At 35.5% G+C, this 27,086-nt stretch overlaps 1 protein-coding gene across 1 annotated transcript in view; it reads right to left on the bottom strand.

The window, feature by feature from the left end:
- TTC29 (tetratricopeptide repeat domain 29) overlaps positions 1 to 27,086 on the bottom strand; it is a 157,890-nt gene that overhangs the window by 87,476 nt on the left and 43,328 nt on the right. Inside the window, exons 5-7 of the mRNA XM_072863409.1 lie at positions 20,083 to 20,295; positions 15,887 to 15,972; positions 191 to 282 (exon numbers count right to left, since the gene is read on the bottom strand). Of these exons, the coding sequence (XP_072719510.1) occupies positions 191 to 282; positions 15,887 to 15,972; positions 20,083 to 20,295 (391 nt within the window). The remainder of the gene's footprint in view (positions 1 to 190; positions 283 to 15,886; positions 15,973 to 20,082; positions 20,296 to 27,086) is intronic.

Genomic DNA, 27,086 nt, shown 5'->3' with positions numbered 1-27,086 from the left:
TTGGATCATATACTTTTAAAAATGTGTACCAGCTTAAAATAACTTTCGATGAAAGGGTCACTTACTGCAAGAAGGGCACTGCTTAAAATTTAAGCAGTCAGTAATGGGAAGCGACAGACCTCTAACGATTTAAGTCTTTCACAGTTGAATGAATCTGCACTGACAGCCAGACAAGGATGTGCTAACCTACCTTACCAGGATCTTGGCTATAGCTGCATATGCTCTGCCTAGGCCAGCAGAATCACAACACGCTGTGAAGATTTTTACAGAGGTGTCCAAAATCTGTGAAACAGGAAAATAAAGCCCAATAAATACAATGCTAAGAATTTCCACATTTTTGTATCCATATGAAACACAAAATTAAAGTTTTCCCACCTGTACATTTCTTCTTTAATTAGCTGTAATGGGACTACATTTTTGATCATTACTTATAGTTGTTTGAACGACTCAATAATTACAAATTAAAAAGATACAACTTGCATTTAAATCCCTGTATTTCGACACTTTGCAAGAACCAAAGAGATATTACCTGATTCACAACATAAATTTCCTTATTCATAATTTAAAAGATTTTAAGAGGCTGTGTTTTTATGAATTTCTGTTAATCAATACCTTAAGACAGTGCATTCATAGTGTTTTAGAAAGATATGCTGATATACAACTTAATATTGTTTTTCTTTCTTTAAACTGTCACTATGACAACTTTTCTTAGTACAATTCGGATGCTCAAAAAGTGAATAAATTATAGGTTATACATTTAAACTTAAAATATTGTAGATAATTCTGTTATTTTTATGCCTGATTATTCACACACACAAGCAATTTGTTAACATTCATTTGGAATTATCATGACCCCTCCCACAACCGAAGGCTTACAGCTGCTGCATAAAAACATATGATCTTAATTTAATTTAACACTGACATCACCTGTATTGCATAATTTCTCTTTTCATCCATTTTTTTTCCAATGTTGATGACGGGAGAGTGCCTATAAAATTAAATCCTATTCTTTCCTCCCTCCTCTTTGTTGCTTGACCCAACCTATTACACACATGAGAAAACAGGAAATCTCCAAAGACTATCTATGGAAATCCTTTTTGCACGTTTCCAAGAAAGGAGTAGTGAATGTCATTTACCAGCTCTGAAGGGGGATGGGAGATGCCCAGGGACATACACCAGTATCCTGCATGCCCCAAGACGCTTATTTATACTGAGGTAAAAGATAGGGCACTTTCTATTAAGACTGCATCCCCTGTCATTGGCAAAGTGCATGGTTCAAAAGAAGGCAACTTGTGTGTGTTAATGCTATGGATGTCACCATTTCTATCACTGTTCCACTACTCAGATTTTCTAGTTCTTGAAGGAGTTTTACTACATCCAGGAGTATCCCTGGACAAGGCTCTTATTTTTTAGTTATATAAGCTCTGTGTACACAAAAAGTAGCATTTATTAATGTGCACTGCACTATTTATTGTCCCTCAAGTACTTTCTTATCAGTTATGTTCTCATATACATCAGCATTGCATCCTATACTTGAAGGTCATTGTCAATTGAGTTATCAATGCATAAGATATGACAAAAAGAGAGTGCAGGCACCTCAGTTAGGAACTTGTCACATCAGTTCAGAACTTGCCCTAAACTGAATGCATACTCAAAGTTGTCAAGGTCTGCAGTGCGTCCTTCTAATAATCCAGGCTGGTAACAGAAACACAAAGTGTCCAAGAAACAGTTCTTGGTTTTGCATTTAACTCGGAGGACCTACAACATTTGTTGTAATAATCATGCCCATATCAGAAAACCTGCCATAAGAGTGTCAGAAGGTTTCCATAATTTTATGTACTGGGGTGAAAATCTCTCCTACTTTAAACTGGCCTCTGCAACATTGAACGAGGATGCAGGGCCTCCAGTGGTTACTATCTAGCACAGAAAGGTTACTTAGGCACCTAAGGCTTAGGCTGCTGTACTTTTTTTCTATCAAAGATAGCACAAAACCTAAAAAGTACAGATAAAACCAAGGAAAAACCATAGCCAGAGAAGCTAAAGTAAAAAATTGGTTCACTGCATCTCTGCAACAGCTGCTGGAAAGAAGTAAGTAAGTAAATAACTAAAGCCACTCATTCATATTGATGAAAAGTGCTCATTTTGGTCCCAGGTTACTACTACTCTACACAAATCAGATGTTTCATTCTAAATAATGATGAAATAATGATAATTAAATCATCTACGTGAAAGGGAGGAAATCTTGATAAATTACAACAGAAAATATATTCTTTACGTCTGTATTTCAAATAACTCCTCCAGCTTCAGATACTATGTAGGGACACAGAAAGGGACACATTCTTTATGGAACGGAGCTGTGTAATGCCCCTGTATGCTGCAGTTGCCCAGTATCCATTTATGTGGAGGAAGTGAAGAGGGGCCTCCTCACCTATAGTACATGCCTTACCTTCAACATTCAGGACAGAAAAAGAAGAGGAGGCAGGGCAAGATAAAATGCTGGATTGACATGTAAGCATTAGAGGATTTCACCCAAAGTCTCTTGCAATTACAGTACATTTTTAATTTTCATTTAAAACAAAAAATTATAAAGCTTGCGTGCTGGCAAATCAAGCGGAATTGACACAGTGATATCTGCCAGAATCTGTAAGCAGCCTGAAAACAACAAACGGACATGAAAATTTTGCTTTTTGTTTTCATGGGATATGAACAACCAGTCCATCTAACTGGGTTCTTATGAATACCACGTGAGAGAAGACATGCATGTGGCAAGAGTGTATTGAGTGGGCATGGCTGGGCCAGTCATTTATTAGCTCTCTGACAAGTGGATAAATATTGGGAACACATATCACTTGGATCTAATGGAATTTATAGGCTCCCAGGAAAGTTTTTCTACCTTTAGACAGAAGTATAGCCAGAAACGGGTCTTCTATATATATTTTGGCCAATTGGTGCAGAGGACAGTGACATCCAAGGAAGGGGTGGAACATGTCAATAATTAATGCCGAAAACTTTTACACAAATGTGCAGTTTTGCTGCATTTGTGGTCTTAGAGAATACAGCTGTTGTTACACAAAAACGAGGGAAAAATTTTTTTATACAACAGAACAAAAGTTGTCTTATTAAGGTAGTATGCTTCTGCTTCAGTATTCTGTGGTAAATATTGTGCATTAAAAGGTCACCGTGGTAATTTTCTTCATGTTAAGGAAATGTAAATAGAAATATATAGCATTGTGTGAAGAGATACTGAATGGGACTACATAAGAATCTATACTGGTACATTAAAAAGAGTGGGTTTAGGTATTATACGAATCTGGCTGAATTTCTTTCTCAAAACTCAGACAGAGTTTTCAGAGATTTAGAGTTACTGAAGGGGCAAAATGTCTTGGTTTTTTGTTGATGGTGTTTTGTGTTTGTTTGTTTGTTTGTTTGTTTTTTTAAATAGCTATGTACAAAGAGGAAGGAAGCTGTTGCAGTAGATTCATCCCGATCATGCTAGGCTCCGTTGTAAAATTTCTGTACTGTTTCAAAGAGAGTTTGATAGAACAAACAGATTAGAACAATGTACAGTTCTTCCTACCTCTAAAAAAAAAAAAGTAAGTTTAACAAAATACAAATTATAAAAACTGCACTGATTCTGGTCACGAATTAGTTTTTGGCTCTACATGACCAAGCACACTGACTGTCTCAAACTTCCTACTTCTGTGGGTTTGCAGTGGAAATACTGGTTAAAAAAAACCCAAATAAAATGAAAATCAAAGTCTAATACAGAAAAGAACAGTGGGTTTCAATCATTTGTTCTCATTTGTGCAGGATATGGGAAGGTCGCAGGGTGAAGACTTCAACTTTGTCTTCCACATTGCAGACAACTGTCCCACATGCCACCCACTATTATTTTGGTGTATGCAGAAAAAAAAAACACTTTTTATGGTTCCAAAATAGAAATAAAAAAATCAGGAAGCATTGTACAATTTCCGTTGGTTTCTTGCTTAGCACTAAAAGCTGCATGCAGGTGCACCTGAAAAGAGGATAGCTACTGTGGGAGCATCTATTTACAAAATCTCTTCCCAGGTCTTTGTAAGTCTATTGTGGCTACAATTAGTTACAGTGTAAAAACAAAGTAACAAGTTCTGCTTAAATCCTCAAACTAGAGCCTATTTGTGGTATAGCTCTTGCACTAATTCCTAGATAGTGGTGAATTTCATGTTTACCTCCTTTGCCAAGAAAAATATTAGTCAGATCTCAGGCCCAGATTTGCTTCTCAGTTATCTCAGCATTATGCCAGTGTGACCCTCCTGGGGTTATTCCATCAATATAAAACAGATACACCAGCTCCTCTCCCAAGACTCCCCCTCCCCCAAAACCCAACCTTTATTTTTTATTGTTGTCAGACTTTTACTTCTTTTATACATACATAAAAACACGTATATACCTCATTGGCATACACTGAGGACTGAGACAAAAGGACATAGGCTGTGCTAAACACTGATACATCTGAGGATAATGGACAAAAGAGTAAAAATCGAAGGTATAAAATTATGTTGAATAAAGAATGTCTATCCAACTCAACACAAGATTAATGCTACTACCAGTATTTCTTTATTTTGGTAAAATACATTACTCTGACAAAAACATGATGAGATAATATTGATTTATAATACTGTAACTTTAAAAACCACAAAAACATAGTTCTGCTCCCAGCTTTGCACTTGATATTGTTGCCAAACTTTATTGGAAATACATTTATTTTGATTTCTGAAAATCTAGCTGTGTTTAGCCATTTCACAGCTGGTAAGCAGTAAAGATGCTTCTGCCTCATTTACAGATCTTGAACATGAGTCAGACAATCAACTGGAACATTAGTCAAAGAGATCACTAGCTAATGATTTCTGACAGGCGCTGCAGTAACAGGCTAAGGCCCAGCCTGGCTAGCAGCATCTGACAATATTTTTCTGGAGCCAACAATAGATGTTGGTAGACAGACAATGCAATCGAGTGAGACTACTGGCCTCATACCACTTAGTACCTCTTAAATACTTTCAGACAAAACACATAGCTCTGACAGTCACTAAATAATCACTTCCAGACCGTCCAGTGAAAATAAAAGGCAATAGAAGTGTATGCATAGGCATTTTGCAGTTCAGTGAACTCTCTCCCATAGCTCCCCAAGTAATGTGTATTTAAAAATGCCTAAAAAGTACAGTCTTTATTACCATAATTTGAGTGGTTACGCACCTGTGGCCACCCTGAGGAAGGTCAAAAAAGAGTTTCACAATACAAACCCAGATATATTCTTATTTTGGCCAAAACACAGTGTGAGAGATGTTGGACAGCAATAAGAAAATTGTATTGTTCATGTAATGTATTGATTACAATGAGCAGAGTTAATTGATCCCAGGAAAATAATACACCAGTATCAACTGAATGGCAGGCCGCACCTTGTTAAATGCTAAATGTATTCAGGCATAGTGAGTATCCGGGGTAGCAGCAGTACAGCATTCTGTCTGCATGCGCACAATTAAGGGATACTGAAACTGGGTGCCATGCTGAGGAAAGAGGGAGTAGTCCCTGATTTGCCAGACCTGTTAGTTCTCCCTCTTTTCCCACAACTGAAATTCACCAACTCAAATTCTGTAAATGTGAATGCTAACTCCTTGCCCTTAGCCACATCCAATTACACTGGACTGCACTGTTTCGATAAATAAACAGAAACAAATTAAACCAGAAATGTACAAACTTTGTCACTGTTCCCACAGAAACAGAAAGAATTTTTCTGGAATTGGTCAATCTGGTCTGTTCCAGAACTGCTATTCCAGGGACTTTAATGTGGGTATTTGGATAATGCATAGCATGAGCATGCATCTTGGAGCAAGGGAATCGGGGACAGGGGGATGGGGAGCAATGTAGAAGCATCCACCCAGAAGTCTGGCCAAGTCAAACATCAAAGTGGAACACCCTTGGTCAAGACCTTCCACAGGCTCTTGCTAGGACATGGCTATAGCTAAGGTGTTGCTTGGATGATACTCTCTCTGAGTGTAACTGCTCCATCCAGTCCCCACTCTTCCCTCTCCTGTTATACTTGGCTCTCAAGTGCAATGTTTACCTTGATGTTTACCTCTATAAACTTGCATGGCAATACATGCTTCAGGTTACTCATGTCTGCATCTGTTTGAAGGATTAGAGAAGGGAAGACAAACATTTCACTCATTCCTTAGTCTGTCAAGATAAGACCTAGCCTTTTTTGCCTGTATCAAGTCTTACTTGTAAGCTTTGCATAATATTCAGAGTATGTACATTTTGCTTTGATTCTGAATAGATATGTAAATGCAAGTAACTAATTGAAAAAGTTCCTTTCCCCAGAGTCATTTCAAACTTCTGTTGACTTCCACGAGGTCAGGAGTTCACCCTGTATGCTTCATTTTTCTGCACAGGAAACTTAAGAGATGAAATGTGCAGAAGACTGAATAAACGTTAACTTTTTTTCCTGTCCTTCTTATTTCTTCTGTATTAACTTCTGTATTACTGTTCATAATTCTGGCCTTCTCTGCCACTAACAATTATATTAATTCCGATTCTCCACACCTACAACTTTGTAGGAATGCAGTCATCATTTTATTATTTACTATACCTCATAAAAGGGTTTTATTAAAATAAATAAAAAAATTTTAATAAATCAGTCAGGTCCTTCCGAGCAAAAACCTATGCAAACATCAAGACCAGGTATTTTAGTTTGTTACTATTGTACAATTTGAAATCTTTACTGCAAGAGACATTACTCTAGTAAAGGTTACAAACTTTATTTAGTATGGGAATGTAATATTTCCCAACCAGCCATTGTTGACATATTTCTTCAAAATAAAGCATGGCTTAACAGTCTGGAGTGAAGAAGCTTCATCTGTTACCCTTTAACAGTAATATAAGAGGAAAAAACAGTTTATGTATCCTTTCCATCCTGACAGATGTGACAATAGCTGGAAACACTGTGCCTGCCAAGAGCTTTTATCAAGTATGTTATAACAACTAGTAATAAGTGTAAATAATAAATGGCTACGATCTTATGGGAAACGGTGGCAATACTAAACAATTTTTGGTGCTTGCTGATGGGAGTCTGCTAGTCTTGGAATTCCCTGGCTTCCCAGTAGAGTTTTGGCCTGACAATAAACAACAGTTTAATACTTTATCTAATCCCAGCCAGGAGGTAAGTTCAACAGCAAGCTTTTGCAGATGTTCACATCCAATAATCTATCCATAATTGATGAAACAGGGAGGTCAGATGTAATGGTTGCTACTATTCCAGCAACAAATAAATGGTTATTGACAAAACAAGGCAGTGTGGCGCTGAGTGCTGAGCAGTGACAAGCATGAAACAGTGCTGAGACAGAAGTAGTGATGTGAATACAGCCCTTCATCTTGAGAATTCCTCAATGTGATGTGTGGCACGAGGGCCACTCTGACACATAAGCAGATGGAGGTGACTTGTAAAGGAAAAATGAGATTCCGCAAGTACATAAAAGACAAAGGCAGAGGCGGAGAAAGAAACAAGGAGAAAGGGGTGGACAAGACTGGAAATTTGGGTAAGTGCAATAATGTGAATTGTTCAGAATTTTTTTTGTATAGCAGTACTGTGATCCAAATGTCTGCACTGCTTTTATCAGTGTTGTGTCTACATGAATGTACCTGGCTGTCAGATTGCTGTAGCCTCCTAAGACGTTAATATCATACTATATGCATGTGCATGCTTAAATGCCCATTACTTCTTAGACAAAGCACCTATAAATATTCTGCTTCATGCTTATTAGTATCTTTAGTCCACCCATGAACAGATATTTTTAATTGCACGAAGTTTTCCTAGCTAAAAACAAACAAACCAACCCTTAAATTTGCATAACACAATGGAAAAAACTGCAGAGATAAACTAGGAAGGTATACAAAAAATTTAAGTCAGTTAAAAAAACCATTATTTTTCTGTATACCTATATGGAAGTTAAGGAAAAGTCCTCATTCAGCTGAAAACCTCATATTCTTTATGTTTTAACCCATGTAAGAAATGTAGTAAAAGGATTAATAGACTGTTTTTATTGACTGAATAAAACTTGAGTCATTTACATGCAAATAGACACTTGAAATCTTTTGCATCCATTTCAGTGCTAAAAGATAGTATTTTAACAATGTTTACTGTGTAATATTCTAATATGAAAAACAGCAGAATGAAATGGTGGCCATTATTGCTATATGTAGTCATAAAAAGATTTCAGACAGAAATATTTTAAATATTAATATTACTAAAATCACTTAAAGCACCAAGGAATGTTAAATCGATTTATTTAGAAGTACAATTTATTTTACACTTTGCTACCAATTCTTTTGATCAGCTCTGAAATAATACATAAGCTGAAAGCAAAACAGCAAAACAAATTGCTTCTAGCAATGAAGCTCTAGGTTTTATACTGGCACACTTCAGTGTTTTGACTTCTCAGGTTATTTATCTATCAAAGGATAAATTTAAAATTCCTTAAGATCTGATGCCTGAATCAAGACCTGCTATTCTCCAATCTAGCCATCGATGGTTCTGATCAAGCAAAGCTGTTAACATTTGCTTACACCTGAATATATGAGTTGTCCCCTTGAAGTCAATGGGAATAACTGAATTGAAATTTAAACACGTATTTAGGAAGTAAATTGCTGTAGCTTGAACTATACCGATTTGAGAAACTAATCTAATTTTAAAAGCCTTACTTTATAGAAATTTTTTTAAAGCCTGTTCATTTGAACTAAACTCTACAAAGGAAAACAAAACGTCCCAGGTTATGAATATATTTGCATTTAAGTACTGAAATTCCCGAGTTTGTACACTGTGGGTACAAATGTTTCATTTCTCAAAACACATAAAAAGTCTGACTTCTGTAAGTATATTATCTAACAGAATTAGAAAATTTCTTATACAGTTCTTCAGCCATTTGCTGCAACCCTGGGTATAATATGTGCAGCTTCACTAATGGACATACTACTGACAGTTCCTAAGATCTCTCATGCTATTGTTTCTCACATAATATAAGCTACAAACTAAGACATGCTGTAACTATCTCTTTTCCTCAATTATATACAGCATTCAGGTTCCAAGGTTTAGCACACCTAAGCTAGAAATCCAATATAGTCTAAAGTCCATAAAGTAAATTACCTCTATAACATACAGTTGTACTGCTTTGTCTTTTTTGTTCCTAGCCTGTGGGTATGAAATGCGTGGAAACTTGTATATCAGCACTTATTTAAAAAAAAAAAAGAAAAGAAAAGTATATTTTATTAGCTACTCTAGAAGAAGTTTCAATACAGTAAGTAGAAAATGTCTGCCTAAGTCACATCTTTTAACTGACAGAAGACAGTTTTAGAAACCTCAGTTTTAGAAACCTCAGTCAGGGCAAGTGGATTAATTGTAACATGTTCCATAAAAGAGACACTGTATAGCTGTGGTCACAACCTGGCTCCTACCTTGCCTGGGAAAGCATAAGGAAGAGCCATCTCCACTGGCCACACCTAGCAGAGAATATGCAGAGAGTAGCAGAGATTGTTCCATCCCATCTGCTACATCAAAAAGGTAGGACCAGAGCAAAGGCTCCATGATTGCCAACTGCTCTGCCCTCCACACCTTGGTGAAAAATAGATGCAAAGATATTTTTATTCCCTTCCAGAGCAGTTTAAGGAGTTTTTATGGCTTTGTCCTCAATGTTTCAACATATTAGAGCTAAGCAAACCTCCAGTAAGGGGCAATTTGCTTCTTTTGAGTTCAAACATAACAGCTAGCAACAATTTCATGGAAATGATTCAGTCATACAAAGAATTCTCTTGATCTTAGGATATCTATTGCTATTATTAATGCAGAAGAATGTAAATATTCTTATTAAATGTTGCACTGCAGCCCCCTCCAGTTCCTTTGCAAACTCAGAGTGTGTGTGTGTGTGTGTGTGCAAGTGCATGCGTGTATAAGGTAATAATAAAACTTGTCATTTTGTAATAGATATCCTGAGTCAGAATCTTACCAAAAAATAGAGTTTGAAGTTTGGGAAACCACATTTGATATGTTAAATGGCATGACTTCTAAATTCAGGATGTTTAATACATATGTCAAGTAAGGCTACATAAAAGTTATAAATATATACAAAAACCCAGCAACTTCCTTATTGTTTGGGAATTAAAAACAAACATGCAAACAAAACAATGTCCTCCAGGCACAGCCCCCAAAATTGGGGTTTTAAACTTTTTGTCACCAACTCATATTCAGATTCCTGAGAACAACAGTGATCAGATAGTCCTAAAATTCTGAAAAGGTGCTATAGATTTCTCTAATGGAACATGCAATCAAATCTGCAGCTCACTGTAGTTGTCTTGCTCTTTTGGGATATACGAATGATTAAATTTAAAATTGTAATGGATGAGATGAAAGTCCACCCATTTATGGTGTTTTGGTAGCCAGTCTTATGGAACATGAGACTCTTGAAGAGTAAGGTTGATATCAACAAGTTAGTAGTGCATTTATTTTCATTGTTGCTATGGGAAAACATGGATATCTGATAATCTGATTTGCTTGTCATAAAGAAATAGATTTTTTATATATTTAATTTTTTTGTTTCTCATGCTCTATAATTTTTGTATAACTTGACGACTGTAATTCTGCAGCAGCACTGCATTTAACAGTGTTTTGTTACAAAGGGTATTCTTGTGGTACATTTATATTGACAAAAATCCAGTTTACTGAGGGGAGTTATTCTGATGCCATTAACCAAGCAAAATGCAATTTGAACCACAGACTCAAAAGGAAAATGGTATCATGTTCCAAGGCAATTGTAGTGGACACCATATCACCAAGGTGCAAATCTGTGTGGTATAGAGAAAAGTACTGAAGGAAAATAGCACCATTACATCTCAGGGCTACTCAGAACATTTTCCCTGCTTTTTTTCAGGTTTTCGAGAAACTGGCTAAAATAGGAAAATTATTATCTGAATTAAACCAACAGAGGAAATCCTTCCTTCACTCAGATACTGTTAACTTTCATATTCAAACAAAAAGTTAATTCTTAAAGTGAAAGAAAGATCTAAGTGCTAAATTAACAACAAAAAATTAATTGAATGATCAGACATTCATGTCTTCCCTGAAGTTTCAGGTCTTCTTTAAGATTCTCAACACAAATAATTTCTAATTTCTTAATTCCATCAGTATTTGAGTCAATACATTTTGTCAGGGCAAATTTCACTACCAGTACTAATTGTTCTCACATAATATCGTTTGTACTATCTTCACCAATGCCTAGCAGCAGTGGTACCTTTCAGAAACATAAAATGTAATCAGTTTCAGAATTGGCTCACTAATTCTAGACCTTCAAGAAGAAAACCTTTCTCTGTACATAATCCATTGTCAGTGTCAAGATCAATCAGAAGTGCCTACCTTCAAAGATGACTCAGAGCTTTGTCTGTTTTTTGATTCCTCAGATATGAAAAATACAAAATTTCTATATGAGTACAGTCTTAAGAACAATTTAAAAATTGCTTCAATAAAAGTGAAGCTTCTAGGAATGATGACAGCTTTTCTTAAACTGATATGCTAAAATGTTTTTTTCATACATGTGACACCATTTGCTAAGCTGAAAATGCTTCATTACTAGTGGCTAAATACCACTTATAGATTAATAAAGGACAATCTTGCTGGTTAAAAGAAGGAAGTTTGAAATAATTTCCACTGAATAGTAAGTATCTTTTGATGTGTTTGTGAGTCTCCATTTAAGTGTTTCTTTTTTAGTAACAGTAATGAAAGCTTAAACCTAACTCAGTGGTCTATCCAGACACCATTGACAGAAAAGTGTCTTGAAGTTCAGCCTTCTAGCAAAGCACTAGAGTAGTAAGCAAATCTCAGAGGAATGATGCTCATTCTTCTCAACTAGTTTTCACAATGTTTGGAAGAAAAGAGGATAACATTAAATCTACCTTTTGGAGTTCTTTTCATTGCTAAGATCCTCCTTGATTCACCAAATTCATACATACATATGGGCATAATCTATATAATTAGCTATGATAGATATAATTAGATAAAATATACTGTGCATACTAACTTCAGAATATCTGCATCCCAGATACATTTACTTTTATTCTCTCTAGCTGCATGAGTTGAGACAAAATTTTCAGTTGTTTTGACATAGACTTTTTCAGAAATTAACTTTATGGTCATAAATCACCTCTGATTACTTTAATAGGGTCATTTTGAATGTGAAGATGTCTTTGTAAGTTCATAAATTTTCTTGATAATTTTATGCCTGTGGCTTGTATATCGTAATTCTGACAATTCATGCACATAGCATTATGTCATAAATTACCACATTTATTTTGGCATGAGTCTCAGTACTCATGAACACTGCTTCTATTATTTAAATACGTAACATAACTGAAACACAGAATTCAATATCCAAAATAAAGGAACACTTCGGAAAAAAAAATGCTCAGACAAGGGATGAGGACTGGAATTTTCCTGACGATTTGGGATGCAACTCTAATTGAAAGAGAGAAAACCCTTGATGCCCAACTCTTTGAAGCATTCTTGAAAGCTCAGTTTAAAAAAAAATTCCCACATCAAGCATTAGATTACAATACCTTATGCAAGATTTCTAATGACACAGAAGTGTTTCACTTAATACTTAGCTTGTTATACAAGTCTGAAGAAAAACAAGTAAACAGTAACTTTTACTTTAAAACTTGCCTAGATGGAGAACTCTCCCTGACAAGATCTATAATGTTTAAGATAAAATCTATATAATGTGAACTATTAATATTTTGTGTCACATTTTGTGGAAAAGCCATTAGGCTTGATTATAAACCAGATGATATGAAAAATATTATGAACATACTACACTGCTATTGAACATAATTAGTTCTCAGGCTTTTAAAAACTTGCACACACTTATGTTTTTGCATCTGAGTAGGTCCACTGAAATCAATCATATATATCAAATAAAATTAAATCAATTTATACAGATTATGCACCAAATCAAATTATATTAGATTATACACCAAGTGCCTAGCAAACAAACCCCTTCTCCAACAAAACTAGCCCATTTGATACAAAGTGACTGCATATTTTTTTTTATATAATAGGCTGCAGCTTAATCATTTCAACCTTTAATTACTGCATCAGATAATGAATATTTTGAACATATGCTTCTCCACTCTGCTAGAAGACATGAATGAAAGAGAAACAAGTTTATATGCATGCAACTGTGTGTGCATGTTGGGGGAGGGAGCAGCATGCAGAACAGCAAAAGGAACCAAGTGGCAACAATTGGAGGAAATGGTATCTGTAACAGCTGCTCCTTTCAGATTCCCCTAGAAGGAGACTGCCTGAGGTGGACCACAGCACAAAAGGATAAAGAAGATGAAAACTGATGCAAAGCAGGAAAATAACTGCTGAGACCCCTGAGTCTACACCAGAATAGTCCCAAGCTGTGTGGCAAGACCTCTTTAGCATGCTACAGAAGCTGGTGATGAACTACATATTACCATGAGGCAAACTGGCTCCTAGCAGTATTGTCTGCATGTTATGTGTAATGATAACCAGTAGTCCTCTGGGAACAGGATGCAATGATTTCATCTCCGTAAGCATCTGAGCTCCCCTTGGATACTGAGACCATTAAACTGAGAACAGAAGGGTAAATTTTAAGCAATGATTTCTAATTGGAGAGTGTAGACAACTTGTGCTCAACAGTACTGTCAACCACTGATACTTTACTGCTGTCTATATTGATCACTATTAAGGACAAAAGGAACTAAAATTTTATCCCTTTTACTTAGTCTCATAGCACACACCATATTTTCTGAATTAAAGTACTTCATGGGTTTCTTATGTAATATTATTGGAAATGCCATTATATTAGGAAATGCTACTATATTATAATACAATATTATATTATTTACTCTGAAAAGTATTGGTATTTTCATTACTGTTAAAATAACATTTGATACTCTTAACATAATGTATCATTTATGTTTTGTACTACAGAGACTTTCTTTCCCTTTTAACGAAAATACACATTGCTTTCCTTACCTGTCAGGTGTTTTTGCAAGACTAAAAACAATAGGCACAACCTATTATGTATCTATTTTAAATTAATAGTAGGGCATTACAAAACTCAAGGTTTCAGAATCTTCCTTAAAAAAATAATAATTCTGCACGTGACAAAAAGAAATGGAACTTCCAAATGATTGCTGTGACTTTTTGGCAGAAGGCATAGGGGGAGCAATGAAGGGAAAGGAGTAGCTATAAAATGTAAGCAAAATGGATACAGAGGAAACATTGCCAGGACATCTAATATTTTTGACACTTTCAAGGGTAGTTTGATCCTTTGTGTATCATGGAGACTGGGCAGTCTTGTTCATTAATTAACTTCTCCTGTGATGGAGAGATCAAATATGCATGCAGATTTCTTTATTTAGCACATTTGTTTATCTTGCTGCTCTTAATCATTCAAACAGCTTATTGTGACTCTCAGAAACTTAACAGAAAAAGTTGATTAGGTAAGACTGCCAGCACACTTGTCAGTAAAAAAAAAAGCAGATAAACTTCAGTACAAAAAATTCTAGTCTAATCTGTCATACTGTATTCTTGGAAGAGACCAAGGATCCTCTTCTCATTGCTGTTACAACTATTAGATATAATTTTATAAAATTATATGTAGGTTTTTAATTTTGAAATACTTTCACATTCAGCTACAGACTTTGACTGCAACTGATGTGAGAATAGGTTCCCGCTTTCCAGCATTCAGTAGATTTATACAGAAGATAGGCCTATCAGCATTGAAATTATGTATAAAGATGGTCAATAACTTTTGGAAAAATTGTATTGTAAATCATTAAAAGCATGTAAGAGAATATTTCAGGACAGAAATCAGAACCCCTCCTACACTGCAGAAGCCAAGCAAGAAATACTGAAACCCATGCTGAATTGACTCTGTGACTTCTGTTGGTCTATTTCTGAAAAAAAGAAACCACCACAACAAATAACCACAAAGAATGACCTCTATAAAACATGTTCGTTAATAAAATACCAAGTCACTGCAGTTAAAGGAACAAACAGAAATAGAAATAGTAAATATCCAGCTGATTAATCACAACAATCATGGACAAAATATTCAAATAAATTAATTTTCCACACAACATTAAGATGATCATGGAGGACTGTGACTTCTCTGATGACTGGCACAGACAAATCAAGTTGATGCTTATCTTTCTTCTCACACTGACCTATGATGAACTAGAGAAACCCTCCTTCCAGACTAGAATTCCACATGTAGAATTCTCATTGTCTTAGAATTATTATGTATGGGAGGCTCAAGGGAAACATGAGAAGAGGAGCTTGAACTCAAGTATCAACAGAAAGGATTGCATCAGCACTACAACTTTTCATACCAAAAGCAATTAATATTTCTTCTAAATTCCTGATATTCTGAAAAGCTCAACGTGCGAACTGATATATTTTTAACTGTTGCTCACAAATATGCTGTATCAAACTAGTTTGCAAAACTGGTGTTTTATACAAAAACTTAACTAAATAAAACTGTTTTATATATGTATGAATGCAGGAAAAGGAAAGCTAGTCACATATAACCTGAATTATCAGTTTATATTATTTCTACAAATCCAAGCACGGAAACCTAGACTCCATCGGTTCTGGAATTTATTGGAACCATAACTGCTTAAGCCACAAGGATCCCTGTCTACAGAACTAGATACAGTTATAAAAGGCCCATGAGCCAAGTCTCTCCGAGTCTTTTCTACTCTTCAAAATGCCTAAGAAGATGCCAAGGAGGCAGAGAAAGGCATTGGGAAAGCTAAAGCAACTTTAAAATAAACTTACTGATAATGCTGTCTGTTGTTCTCCAGCAAAATGATATGCTAAACTTAAGCAATACACAGCTTCTCCTTCCATCTTCATATCACCTCCTAAAGGAAGGATTAAAGTTACAGTTACCAGCATAATCTGAACCAAATTACATTAGTACAGACAGTTCTTGCAGGTTCTTAAATAACATACAGATGTTTGACTACTGTAGTAAGTTTTTCCTTCTCCTTACCCTTGCCATTTATCTCTTTCCAAAAATATAGAGCAGTAATTAAAAACAGAGGCTATGGATTTAAACAAAGTTCAACAAGAAAGTTCAACAAAGTCAAAGAAAATATCTTCCAGTAAGTAATGCAGCACAATCAATTTAACATGCTGTAACGTCCTCTGTCATGAATTGTTTAATAATACTCAGTGTCTTCACATTAGAAAAATCATAGTAGCCTTTCTCTATATATTCATATATAAAAGTAGCTACAAATGTATAGTACATCCTAATACATAAACACAAAATGCGTTGACCCATACACTTCACTAATGTGAATCTTAGTGAGACACCAAGAGAGAACTATCAGTAGACCAGGTTCATATTTCTTATTCTCATGGCTATTTTGCAAGCTACTGTAGGCTGGAATAGCTAAAAAAAAGGGATAATTTATACTTGCAAGCAGTAGTCATAGAAAATTCTGCACAGGCAGTTGCTAACTGAGGTGCATCACACTTTCCCATGTCAGGTTTTATTTTACTAATACTGATCTAACAAACACTGCCTGCTGGTCTTTTTATATTGCTCCCTCAATAGAAAATCATCCATTCAGTACTGAAATTTATATAAATTAATTATATAAATGCTTACTGTATCACACTATATTCAAAAATTTCCCTCCAGAACATGAGTATCCATAAAAAAAATTGTAGATGAAATTATATTAAAATAGCCAAAAATCCAGTATTTCTGTTGCTCAATATCCATCCGCTCAAACACAATAAAGAGTGGAAAATCAACCTGAAGCATGACTGCATATCAAGATATTTTGTAAAACGCATAAATAAATATAGTTGCAATGAAAAGGGAGATTATTTACTTACAATTGTCAGGCTAGTAAATTCTTTATGTCCAAACACACAGAAGCCTACATCTAGCTCTGGAACGCTCTGAATGTTATAATTGCTGAGGCCATAGCAATGCTCTATCTATAGCACTTAATACGTTATATAAAATTATGAAAAGCCTGTAACTCAAAAACCTGCTTGTCTTTTCCAGTATTCAATATCCCTTAAAAGGCTTAATGAGGCAAAAGGATACAGCAATAGAGTTTCACAGAGGAATAATAAGTGAAAAGTTGCTAGGGATATAAAAAATTTCCTTCCTCACTTAAGAACAGTCTGAGAGTCTGAAGTGGGTAATATGTAATCCTAATTCATGAAATACATAAACATAGATGACAGTCCAGAAGGACTGAATGGATATTACAGACGGCAGCAAGAGCCAGTATGGGTTTAACTAAATTGTTAAATATGGGTTTCATAGATAGAGGCTATGGTTCTGGAATGGCGACTGGAAAACTTGTCTGAAAGGAACTTCTAAAGCTTAAATTTAAAGAGAACAATGGCAAGTATACTGTGCATAGTGATATTTACTATATGTCTCAAAGCTATGGAAAGTGATTGATTTGAAGTAAGGGCACTGGAACATCTGCCTGGTCAAAGTAAGTTTTGGAAAGGCATCAGATCCATTTTGACAATCTCTTAATTCCCATCAGTTTTCACTAGCAATAGGAAGGAGTTGATGAGAAACTTCATCAGCAGTCCTTCTAGTAAATACTAGTAGCAGCAGTTTTACTGTAGCTGTGACTTAAGCATGTATTATAGACAACAGCTGCAGAAAAAGCTAAAAGCTTGTATTTGATCAACAGATGCAGCTGGAAAAGATAGAGAAGGTTTTGGGTAAACATGTCCTTCTTCAGCTGATTAATTGTATTGGCATTCTCAGTACTTGGGTACATACTCCCAAGAGAAAAGACCTAAACAGGACACTCACAAAACAGATCTACTAATGTAAATTGCAGATAAAACCAAAATAGGTTATTTAGTCGTTTGTTTAAAAGAAAAAATTAGCCAAATACAATCATATACCCTCACAAATTAAACATTTGGAATGGAAAGAATTGAGTTATTGCCCCCAAAATCCTGTTTGGTTTATTTCCCAAAAATTACCACATAAAAGCATTTAGATTTCAAATGGGGTTTTAAAATATTATTCTTCATGAGATAAGGCAAGATGAGAAATTTTGGTTCTTTAGAATTAATATAATCAAAGACAATATAATAAAAAACCTGAAATAGAAATAATTCATTGGCACTTTTAAAAATAATAAATGGAAAAGTTCACATGGGCTTAGAAGCCTGAAAGCTTGTTCATTTTTCCCAGGAGTATCTGTTGGTCTAATAAAGATATTTCTTTTTAAGAACTTGCCTTGGCTTCACTGAATACATTTTATACTTTTCTATAGATTACTGCATTAGACTATCTACCTGTATAGTCATATATTTATTTGTGTCAAAACTTATTTTAAAATTTGGAAAATATTTTCAGTTTTTTTGCCATTTTTGATAGTTTTATTCTATCTATCCCAACTACTACTCAAAGACTGGCTAACAGATTAATGTTGGGCATACATTATTAAATTTAAAAAACTAATGTATCTGGTGATAAATATTGAATTAATATTATATATTAATTGTATGTGCAATTCATATGCAAAATATGCCCCTTAAGGAATACCATGAAAGGCTTGTGAATTGCTGTGCATGGAAAAGGATGATTATTTGAGATCTTCTATCCTAGTTCTGTGAAGCACTCCAATAATCATCTAGGATAATCATCTAGGAAAAGTAAGTCTGTAGAAGTGAACATTTAACAGCATGCTTGAGAAACAAGCATTATTAACATTTCTGAAAGATCTGGAAAATTATATGTATTTTCATAAAGTCAACTTGTAAGATTTGCCTTCACTTTTCTGTTCTCTCTCATGTGTAAGAAATGCTCCAGAGCATGGTATTTCTAGCTGATCAACTTCTCACATTATATATAACATTCAGATGCTATTCTAATTTCCCCCAAATTTTAAACCTGTCCACACATAGACAAAGCTTCATACAGCCATTATCTAGAACAAGGTGGCACTCAGTAGTCAGCATGGAGTTATGACAGGGAAATCATGCTTCACCAACCTGATAGCCTTCTAGGATAAGACAACTGGCTTGGTGGATGAAGGGAAAGCAGTGGATGTTGCTTCTCTCAATTCTAGCAAGGCTTCTGACACTGCCTTCCATAACATCTTCATACACAAGCTGGTAAAGTATGGCTTAGCTAAATAGACAGTGAGGTCGACTGAAAACTAGCTGAGCTGCAGGCCTTCAAAGGGTTGTAAGCAGCAGCATGAAGTCCAGTGGGAGGCCAGTCACTAGTGGTATACTCAGGGATCAATACTGGCACCAATACTGATTAATATCTTCATTAATGACCTGGATGGTGTGACCAAGCGTACCCTCAGCGTGTTTGCAGGCAATACAAAACCGAGGAGGAATGGTTGATCCACCTGGTAGGTGGTTATGCTGCCATTCAGAGGGACCTCAGCAGGCTGGAGAAATGGGCCGATGACAGTCGCATGAGGTTCGGGAAAGGAGAATGCAAAGTCCTGCACCTGGGGACGCATAACCCCGGGCACCAGCCCAGGCTGTGGGCTGACCGGATGGGAAGGAGCTTGGCAGAGAAGGACCTGGGTTTCCTGGTGGACAACAAGTTGGCCATGAGACAGCAATACACACTCATGGCAAAGGCAACCAATGGGACCCTGGGCTGCATTAGGCACAGCGTTGCGTGCAGGTCGAGGGAGGTGATCCTTTGCCTCTACTCAGCACTGGTGAGGTCACCCCAGGGGTGCTGTGTCCCACTCTGGGCTCCCCAGTACAAGAGAGAGACGCAACAGTGGAGTGAGTCCAGGGAAAGGCTGCAAAGATGACGAAGGGACTGGGAGCACCTGTCCTAGGAGGAGAGGCTGAGGGAGCTGGGACTGTTCAGGCCACAGAAGAGAATGTCTTTGAATTTCATAGGAAATAATCACCCAGTCAAACACTTGACAATTTCTTGGGAAAATCATGGCATGCACATCAAATAAAGGAATGTAAGAGTGTTGCTTTTCACCTACCTTCTTTTGCCATTTTCAAAGCTTTGGTTAGCGTTTTGATGGCCTGTCGGTATTCTTTATTTTCTAGCATTTTGTCTGCTAGTAATGTATAAATTCTCCAGAGATGCTCACACGCCAGTGAATTGTAAGTATGGCCTGTCTCATCCTTCCATGTTGAGCCCTCTGTTAGCTGATAAAATGCTTCATAATGCTCAGCAGCTTTCATGACATGACCTGAAAAGTGTCATTCATAATTAGAATCAGTGTAATCAACAAAATTTTTTAGAAGTTATTAGTCTATAATCGTTTCTCATTAGAAATTAAGTTGCAGCCAATCATTTCACAGATTTTTCAAGAATCTTCAACATATAACTTACAGATCACTGGAAAATACTGCCAAATCTCACGATTACCATTAACGCTGTAATTTAAACTTATCATATGTTAAATTAGCTTTCCTTTATAGATTCACAATGTTGGGGGTGTGTGATCCCAAGGATGCAAAGTCAGAATTTTCTAGAAAATACATTATAGATTCATTAATATAGCTTTTGTGGATCTCATATTTCAAAATCACATCTATGCACAAATAATCACAATTCAAACTGTTCCTCAAGTTTCCTTTTCCATAATGAAAACCTGTGCTGAAAGATTTGAAATGTAGAGAATAGAGATATAAAAACTGTGGGGGAAAAAAAAGTGTTTATTCAAATAAATTAATTGATGATAAAAGAATTATTCAAATAAATTAATTGATGAAAAAAGAATTATTATGCAAAGTAATTTCTTCAACTGTTATTACTAGGACAACTCTGGTGAGTTTATGTAGTAAATTTACTGGAAGAGCATTAACCACTAATAGATTAATTATTGAGCCTGAAGTAATACACTTTAAGGTCTTCAAATGTAAGTTACTCAAACATCTTTAAGGCAAAGGAAAGTCTGAAGATAAAGTTCAATTCATTTTAACATGCACGTAGTTCCTCCTTCCCCTCTACCTTCAGCTAGATTTATCTCCATGTATACATGCAATCTAGGAGATTTCCACACTTTCTGGACAATGGAAATTCAAAGCCCCTTGAAAGAACAGAAAAGCTTTTCCGTATACTTAATAGGTACAGAAAAGCTGCAGGGAAGCAGGTAAGACAAGAACATTCACATACAAAAAAAAAAAAAAAAAAAAAGGCATTCTGGTCAGAGTACCTTATTTTGCAAAGAATGTTCTATAGCAGGGAGAACTGTGAATGTGACCCTTCCTTCATAAGTTTGTGTATGTGTGTGTGTGATGGAGGAATCTTGTCCGTCCCATAGATCATCAATGTATCAACTGCTATTAAAGGCTGAAACAAACCATAAACTAAGTTTGCTTAGATGTGTTTGCAGTTTACACCTTTTCTGAAACACAATTTATAAGGAACGATTACTGTTTTGCAGACCATTTTTACAGTGCTGCATTCAAATTGCAAAAAGAACCAGGAAGGAGAAAAGTTGTTTCCCAAGTGTAGGAAAGGAAGGGAGAGAAGCTTGGAAAAGGACCTTCTTTAAGCATTCTGAGAGAAAACGAGGCTAGTTCCCCAGGCCTCCAGCCAACCTAGAGGCAGCAGAACAGCTATGACAGATTCCTCTTATTAACTTAATTTAGATTTGTCTTTTGCATATGTTACCCTTTTATAACCATGCTTTCAACTTTGCATTATAAAACATAACTCTTATCAGTATTAGAATTAAATTTATTTTCATATTAAGCTTCTCTGATGGTTAAAATGAGTTCAACTAAAATTGACAAGCACAAGAAACTTCTCTTTCAAAGAAGCAACTAATTAAATGAGTTTCACAGACAAACCATTTTAAGGCTCTACAGCCTATGATTCATTTAAGAGTCCCAGAGGACACAACAAAAAGTGCTGAAGGGTGAAGTGCCAGGTGAAAGGGGAGACAGCAAGCTTTATTCAGTTCCACTCTAGCTAGAGACAGGTATCGGAGAAATGGCCCAAAACACTGCAAAAGTCTTATGCCAGAGTAGCTATCACATCCTGTAAACAGACAGGAAAAGATCTGTACATTGTTTCCAAAATATCACATACTTGACATCAGACTGGACAAACTGAAATACAAAGTGAAATTATCATGGCCAGTACAAGCTGTTTACAAATTCACTGACAGTACATGCAACAGGAAATAGAGATGTAGACTTGCTAAACCCAGATGAAAACTTTTGTCCATTTTAAATTGGCTTCCAATTTGAATTTGGGTTTCTGCCTATCCAGTCCAGCTAACTTCTTAGGGCAAGTCCAACTCAGAAGTCAACAGCATTCCAGTTATCCAAGTTGCCAAATGCAGATTTGAGATATTAATTGAAGAAGCTGGTGTTGGCTTTGTGAGAAACGATGGAAAGTTGAGTTGAAATTTAATGTTAATAGCTAGATCTAGCATTTTATCCACTTGGATACTCATAAGTACATACAGACTCCTCCTTGGAATTCTCCCCAAAGTTTATTAATCAACTGATTGTCCTTTTGAAAGGATAGTGCCATACATTTAAGTGATCTAGTTTCACTACGTGTGTAATGGATTCTTTAGAATAAGAGATTTTGATTCATGTGTAACTCAAAAACTTCTAGTAAGAATGGGAAGCAGCAAGCAAATTAATACTATTACCTGGATACGTAATTTGAAGCTGAACACTCCTAAGACTCTCTAACATAATCTTTTAATGGGACACATAATTTAGGTAAATAATACATGCAACCTTCAGAACTATTGTTTAGATTGTTAGAACTATCAAGTATGGTAATTCTTACCCATGCTTCCTCACTTGCAGTATCCCCTTGAGAGTTTCTGTCAGACTAGAAATCGAACTCATATATTTCATGTACCCCATTCTTCTTAAGAGTTGGCCTAACCATAAGAGCTGTGACCTGACATCCTTTTTGCCAGATCTCAGTGAAACCTCTTTAGAAACAAACCATTTACATCAAGCTTCAAAATACAAAAGCAATGTAACCTTTTTGGTAGTATTCAAATGGAACTAAATTACATTTGGCTTCACTGAACTACCAAGAAAGATTATGAAGTAAAAAAGTAATACAATCTGCCCACAGAAATACCAAAAAGAAGATGCTGAGCAAAAAAATAAAATACATGTTAGTTTCCTAAACAAAGAAGAGATGGAATTCCTGACCTGAAAGCCCTTACATGGCTGGAATTTGCTTACTGAAGACTCTTTCAAGTAATACTAGCTATATGGAGACCTCTCAAACTCATGGAAAGAAAAACATTTTAGAATTTGGAATTCTTTCCTCTGTCAAAATAATCTGAAATCCCTTGTTCTCATTGGCAAATGACATATCAGCCTCTTTCTTGAATCCATAATGTTTATGTGAACCTCAAATGTTGTGTAAAAATAATGTTTTCAGTGGGGTGGCAAGTTTATTCACTGTCATGAGTCAGTTCAGTTGGAATTGATCTGGCCAGTGCATTCCAATTTTTAAACACTGAACTACTGCAACTGTTAGGTGCAGACATAGGTAGATGCTGTCTGAAAATCTTGAAAAACATCAAAAGAAAGTAATAAGCCAATTACATAACATATCTGAGAGTAAGAGTATTTTTATCTCACCTGAGCAGTGACAAGGCAGAGTTTTAAATGACTTTTATTATCAACTGAAAGAAGAGAAGCAAACAAAAAAAAAAAAGCAAGCAAAATGAGATTAAAAACAATGAGTAGGAAAATAACTTGGAATAGTTTTTAGAAGTGTATCTTTTATATCTCTAGGAATTCAAAGAGAAAATCCAGAAGGTGTTTCTAGGAAATCCATATTTGAAAAAATCTATTTGCAAAATGTTACACAAAGCAGTATAGATATTTTCAGTTGGCAACATTAACAGCAACTGCATATTTCTTTTCCCACTGCCATGCAGAAATTAGCTCAGCATATACTAAATGGAGTTTGAGAATCTGATATCTCTTCTCTGTTTATAAAAGGAATCAAAAAACAGAAACGTAACTCTTACAACATATATACTACCACTACTAAAATGTTATAGTTTAATGTAGCTCAGGGCATAACAAAAGAAACCCTATCAGCAATAGTTTAATCTTAAATATGGAGGGTAAACATTGGCACAATATAATTTGGGGAGTAAAGAATAAGTTTTAAACAATTATATAAGATATTACTCTGCCACTAACAGTATCAAATTTTAGAAATTACTCTTATTTTCATAGCAACTACATATGTATGCACAAAGATTTGTACTACCGTTTTCACTGAGTTGCTTAGAAGTCAAAAAAATAAATCTATTCATTCAAGCAAAAGAACTCAATGTAATTTTGTAAATACTGAAGAGAAACGTTTTTACATTATCTAAAACTTCCTTTGTAATTCCCCTTCCTAAAATCCACTCCAAAAGTATACATTTGTTATACTTCAAAATAGATATCAAACCAAAAGGGGTATATATGGAGACTACTATTTTGCTTTTTTTTTTTTTTTAAGTAGAAAGATTGACTAGATATTAACACAAATGGGTTTAAATGTGAAGCTGCCATAAAAGCAGGCACATAAATGTAATTCTCCCAGCCGCTATTTTGATGCACATTTTTGATTCCATGAATATTTTATGAAATGGCCCAAACTAAAGCCATATAACATTCCTGCATTACTGATGCTTGCGCCCGTAAGCTACAAACATTAGAGGCATGATTGAGTGCATTAAAATGAACTCATTCAGCAGTGCATTGATTACTTGAAGGAAAAAAAAAAAAAGAAGTTACTCCCACTTAAGAAAACAGCACACAAATCTGAAGTTTTCAATACTGAAATTAAAGATAGCAAATTTGAATAATGTGGTATTTAATAAATAAAGGCAGTGCAAAACTATCTAGAATTCTCTATATATGGTCCTGACATTAATTCGGTGAGATGTTAATTAGGTCCACAGACTGCTTCCAGTGGGGTACAGGTAATTTAAAATGTCACAATCTGCAAAATGCAGTGACTGACCTGTTCTAGCTCCATACCTCAGCAATACTGAGAGCACCTAATGATTTCTTTTTCAGCTCGTATATTTACCAATGAAAATAATGCCACAGAAACAATTGCACAAAAAAGTGACAGGTTTGTTAGGTATGTTTCTTCAGCAGCACTAGTATAAGCAGAAAGTAAATTTAATTTTAAACTGTAAACAGTTGTTGAGGACTTTAGAAAATATTCCACTTTAGCTTAAAACAACCACCTAAAGGAACAATAAAGCTTTATGCATATTATAGCATATTTTAACCTAGAACTAGGACATCTTTTGTAATCAGCTATTTCACTGTACAACATGGACATAAAATCTGCTTGAAGCAACAGTTAATGGTAGCAAAAAAAGAAAAATGTTATTACTATTTTAAAAGATATAGGCTTACATTTCAGTTTAACTGCTTGAACTACTTGTATTATTTTTAGTTTCTTGTGTTCAGTTACAGTAATTATGGTAGCACTGTTCATGCTGAAATAGTTAAGAATCTGTCACAGCTTCCAATGTGAGCCACTATCTACAGAGGTTGTTGTAAGTCTTTAACAGAAATGTGTTGGGAGGCGGAACAAAAAGCTCACAAGAATAAAACAAGGCTCTCATTCAGTAAATAGTTGAACCACCCTGGACTCCTGAGGTAAAATGAATTGTACAGAAGTCACTGTGACTGATCTCAGATGCAAGAACCTGAGTTTATGTGCCATTGGCAAAAGCAAGACAAAAATTGTGGAAGAGATTTAAGGTAAAATTTTGTGGTTCCATACTCTACAAGATTCCTCTAAAACACAACAAATCATCAGACAGCAATCAAGGTGAGTATTTTTAAGATAAAGGATAAAAAGTTATTTTCATTTTCTATACAGGAACTGATAATATTTTTCAGAAAGATTCCACAGGGAGTTTTAGCAAAATGACATAGACAGTTCATAAGAATATTGTAATGAACGTGCTGGCTCATCATGGGGTATTCTGACAATCTCCCCAATTTGACAATACACCAGTAGATCTCTCCCTAGAGTCTAAGCTGCTCAAGGTCAACTGAAAGCATGCCTGAGAAATAGAAGGCTCGAGGACATAAAGGAGAAGGAAGGAGATAAAAGGAAAGTTGAGCATCACACAACCTGAGGTATGGCATTGGTGGACTGAGACTGCAGTGCAAAAAGATGTTATTTTATGCTCCCTTGTCTGCATCAAGAACTGCTAGGCTAATCCTTGGTATTGCAGTTTAAAGAATGATATAACATTTCTGCTGACATTAGTTAAGCAAGTATCTGTTGTTCAAAAAGAAAAACATAACTATAGGAATCCAGTGAGCATTAGATCATATATAGTCTTGTTCTCTGAGGACCTAAATTACTTGCCTTAAAGCTCAAATACTCAAAATCTACATACACAAACCTAGAGGGCAGTGCATATTGTAGCACCCGCAGTAGGACTGTTCACAGTATGTTATATCACATCATCAACACATTATGATATTAAAAATTGTTCTAAAAAGATGTTGCTTAATGGGTTCTTTAAGAGACACCTCACAAGCTAGGGATAATACTAGTTTCTGCTTTGGGGATAGTTTACTGTGGACCAGCAAGAGAAAAAAAACCTGTAAATAACTGAAGAGCACATTACCAGAAGAGGAAATGCTGTGAAAAAATCTTCTCTTTCTTACAAGAAAGCATGAAGAGTAAGTACAGGAGGAACAGGCACTGTTGTAGGGGAGACTGGAACATATATCCTCCTCTTGCCTTTTTTCCAGTTACCGCACCCTCAAAATTCTGGGTTAGCCTCAGGTCTTCCTAAGTTGCTTCTGGCTCTACAAAAAATCTCTCAGATTTTCTCTAAGAGACATACAGCTGCTCTCTAGACCAATTGCAAGTACTTAGAGTAACTCTGCAAAGAAAATCTGGTGTCGATTGCATGATTTTGCCCAAAACTATATGCACACAGACCTCACATGTACTTTACAAAGAGTGGTACAAAATATAACGTATGGACATACATGAAAG

Source organism: Ciconia boyciana, chromosome 5 (assembly GCF_034638445.1).
Source record: "Ciconia boyciana chromosome 5, ASM3463844v1, whole genome shotgun sequence".
NCBI classification, from domain to species: domain Eukaryota; kingdom Metazoa; phylum Chordata; class Aves; order Ciconiiformes; family Ciconiidae; genus Ciconia; species Ciconia boyciana.
The sequence above is the reverse complement of the archived record's forward strand: the minus strand, read 5'-3'. Positions and strand labels throughout refer to the sequence as shown.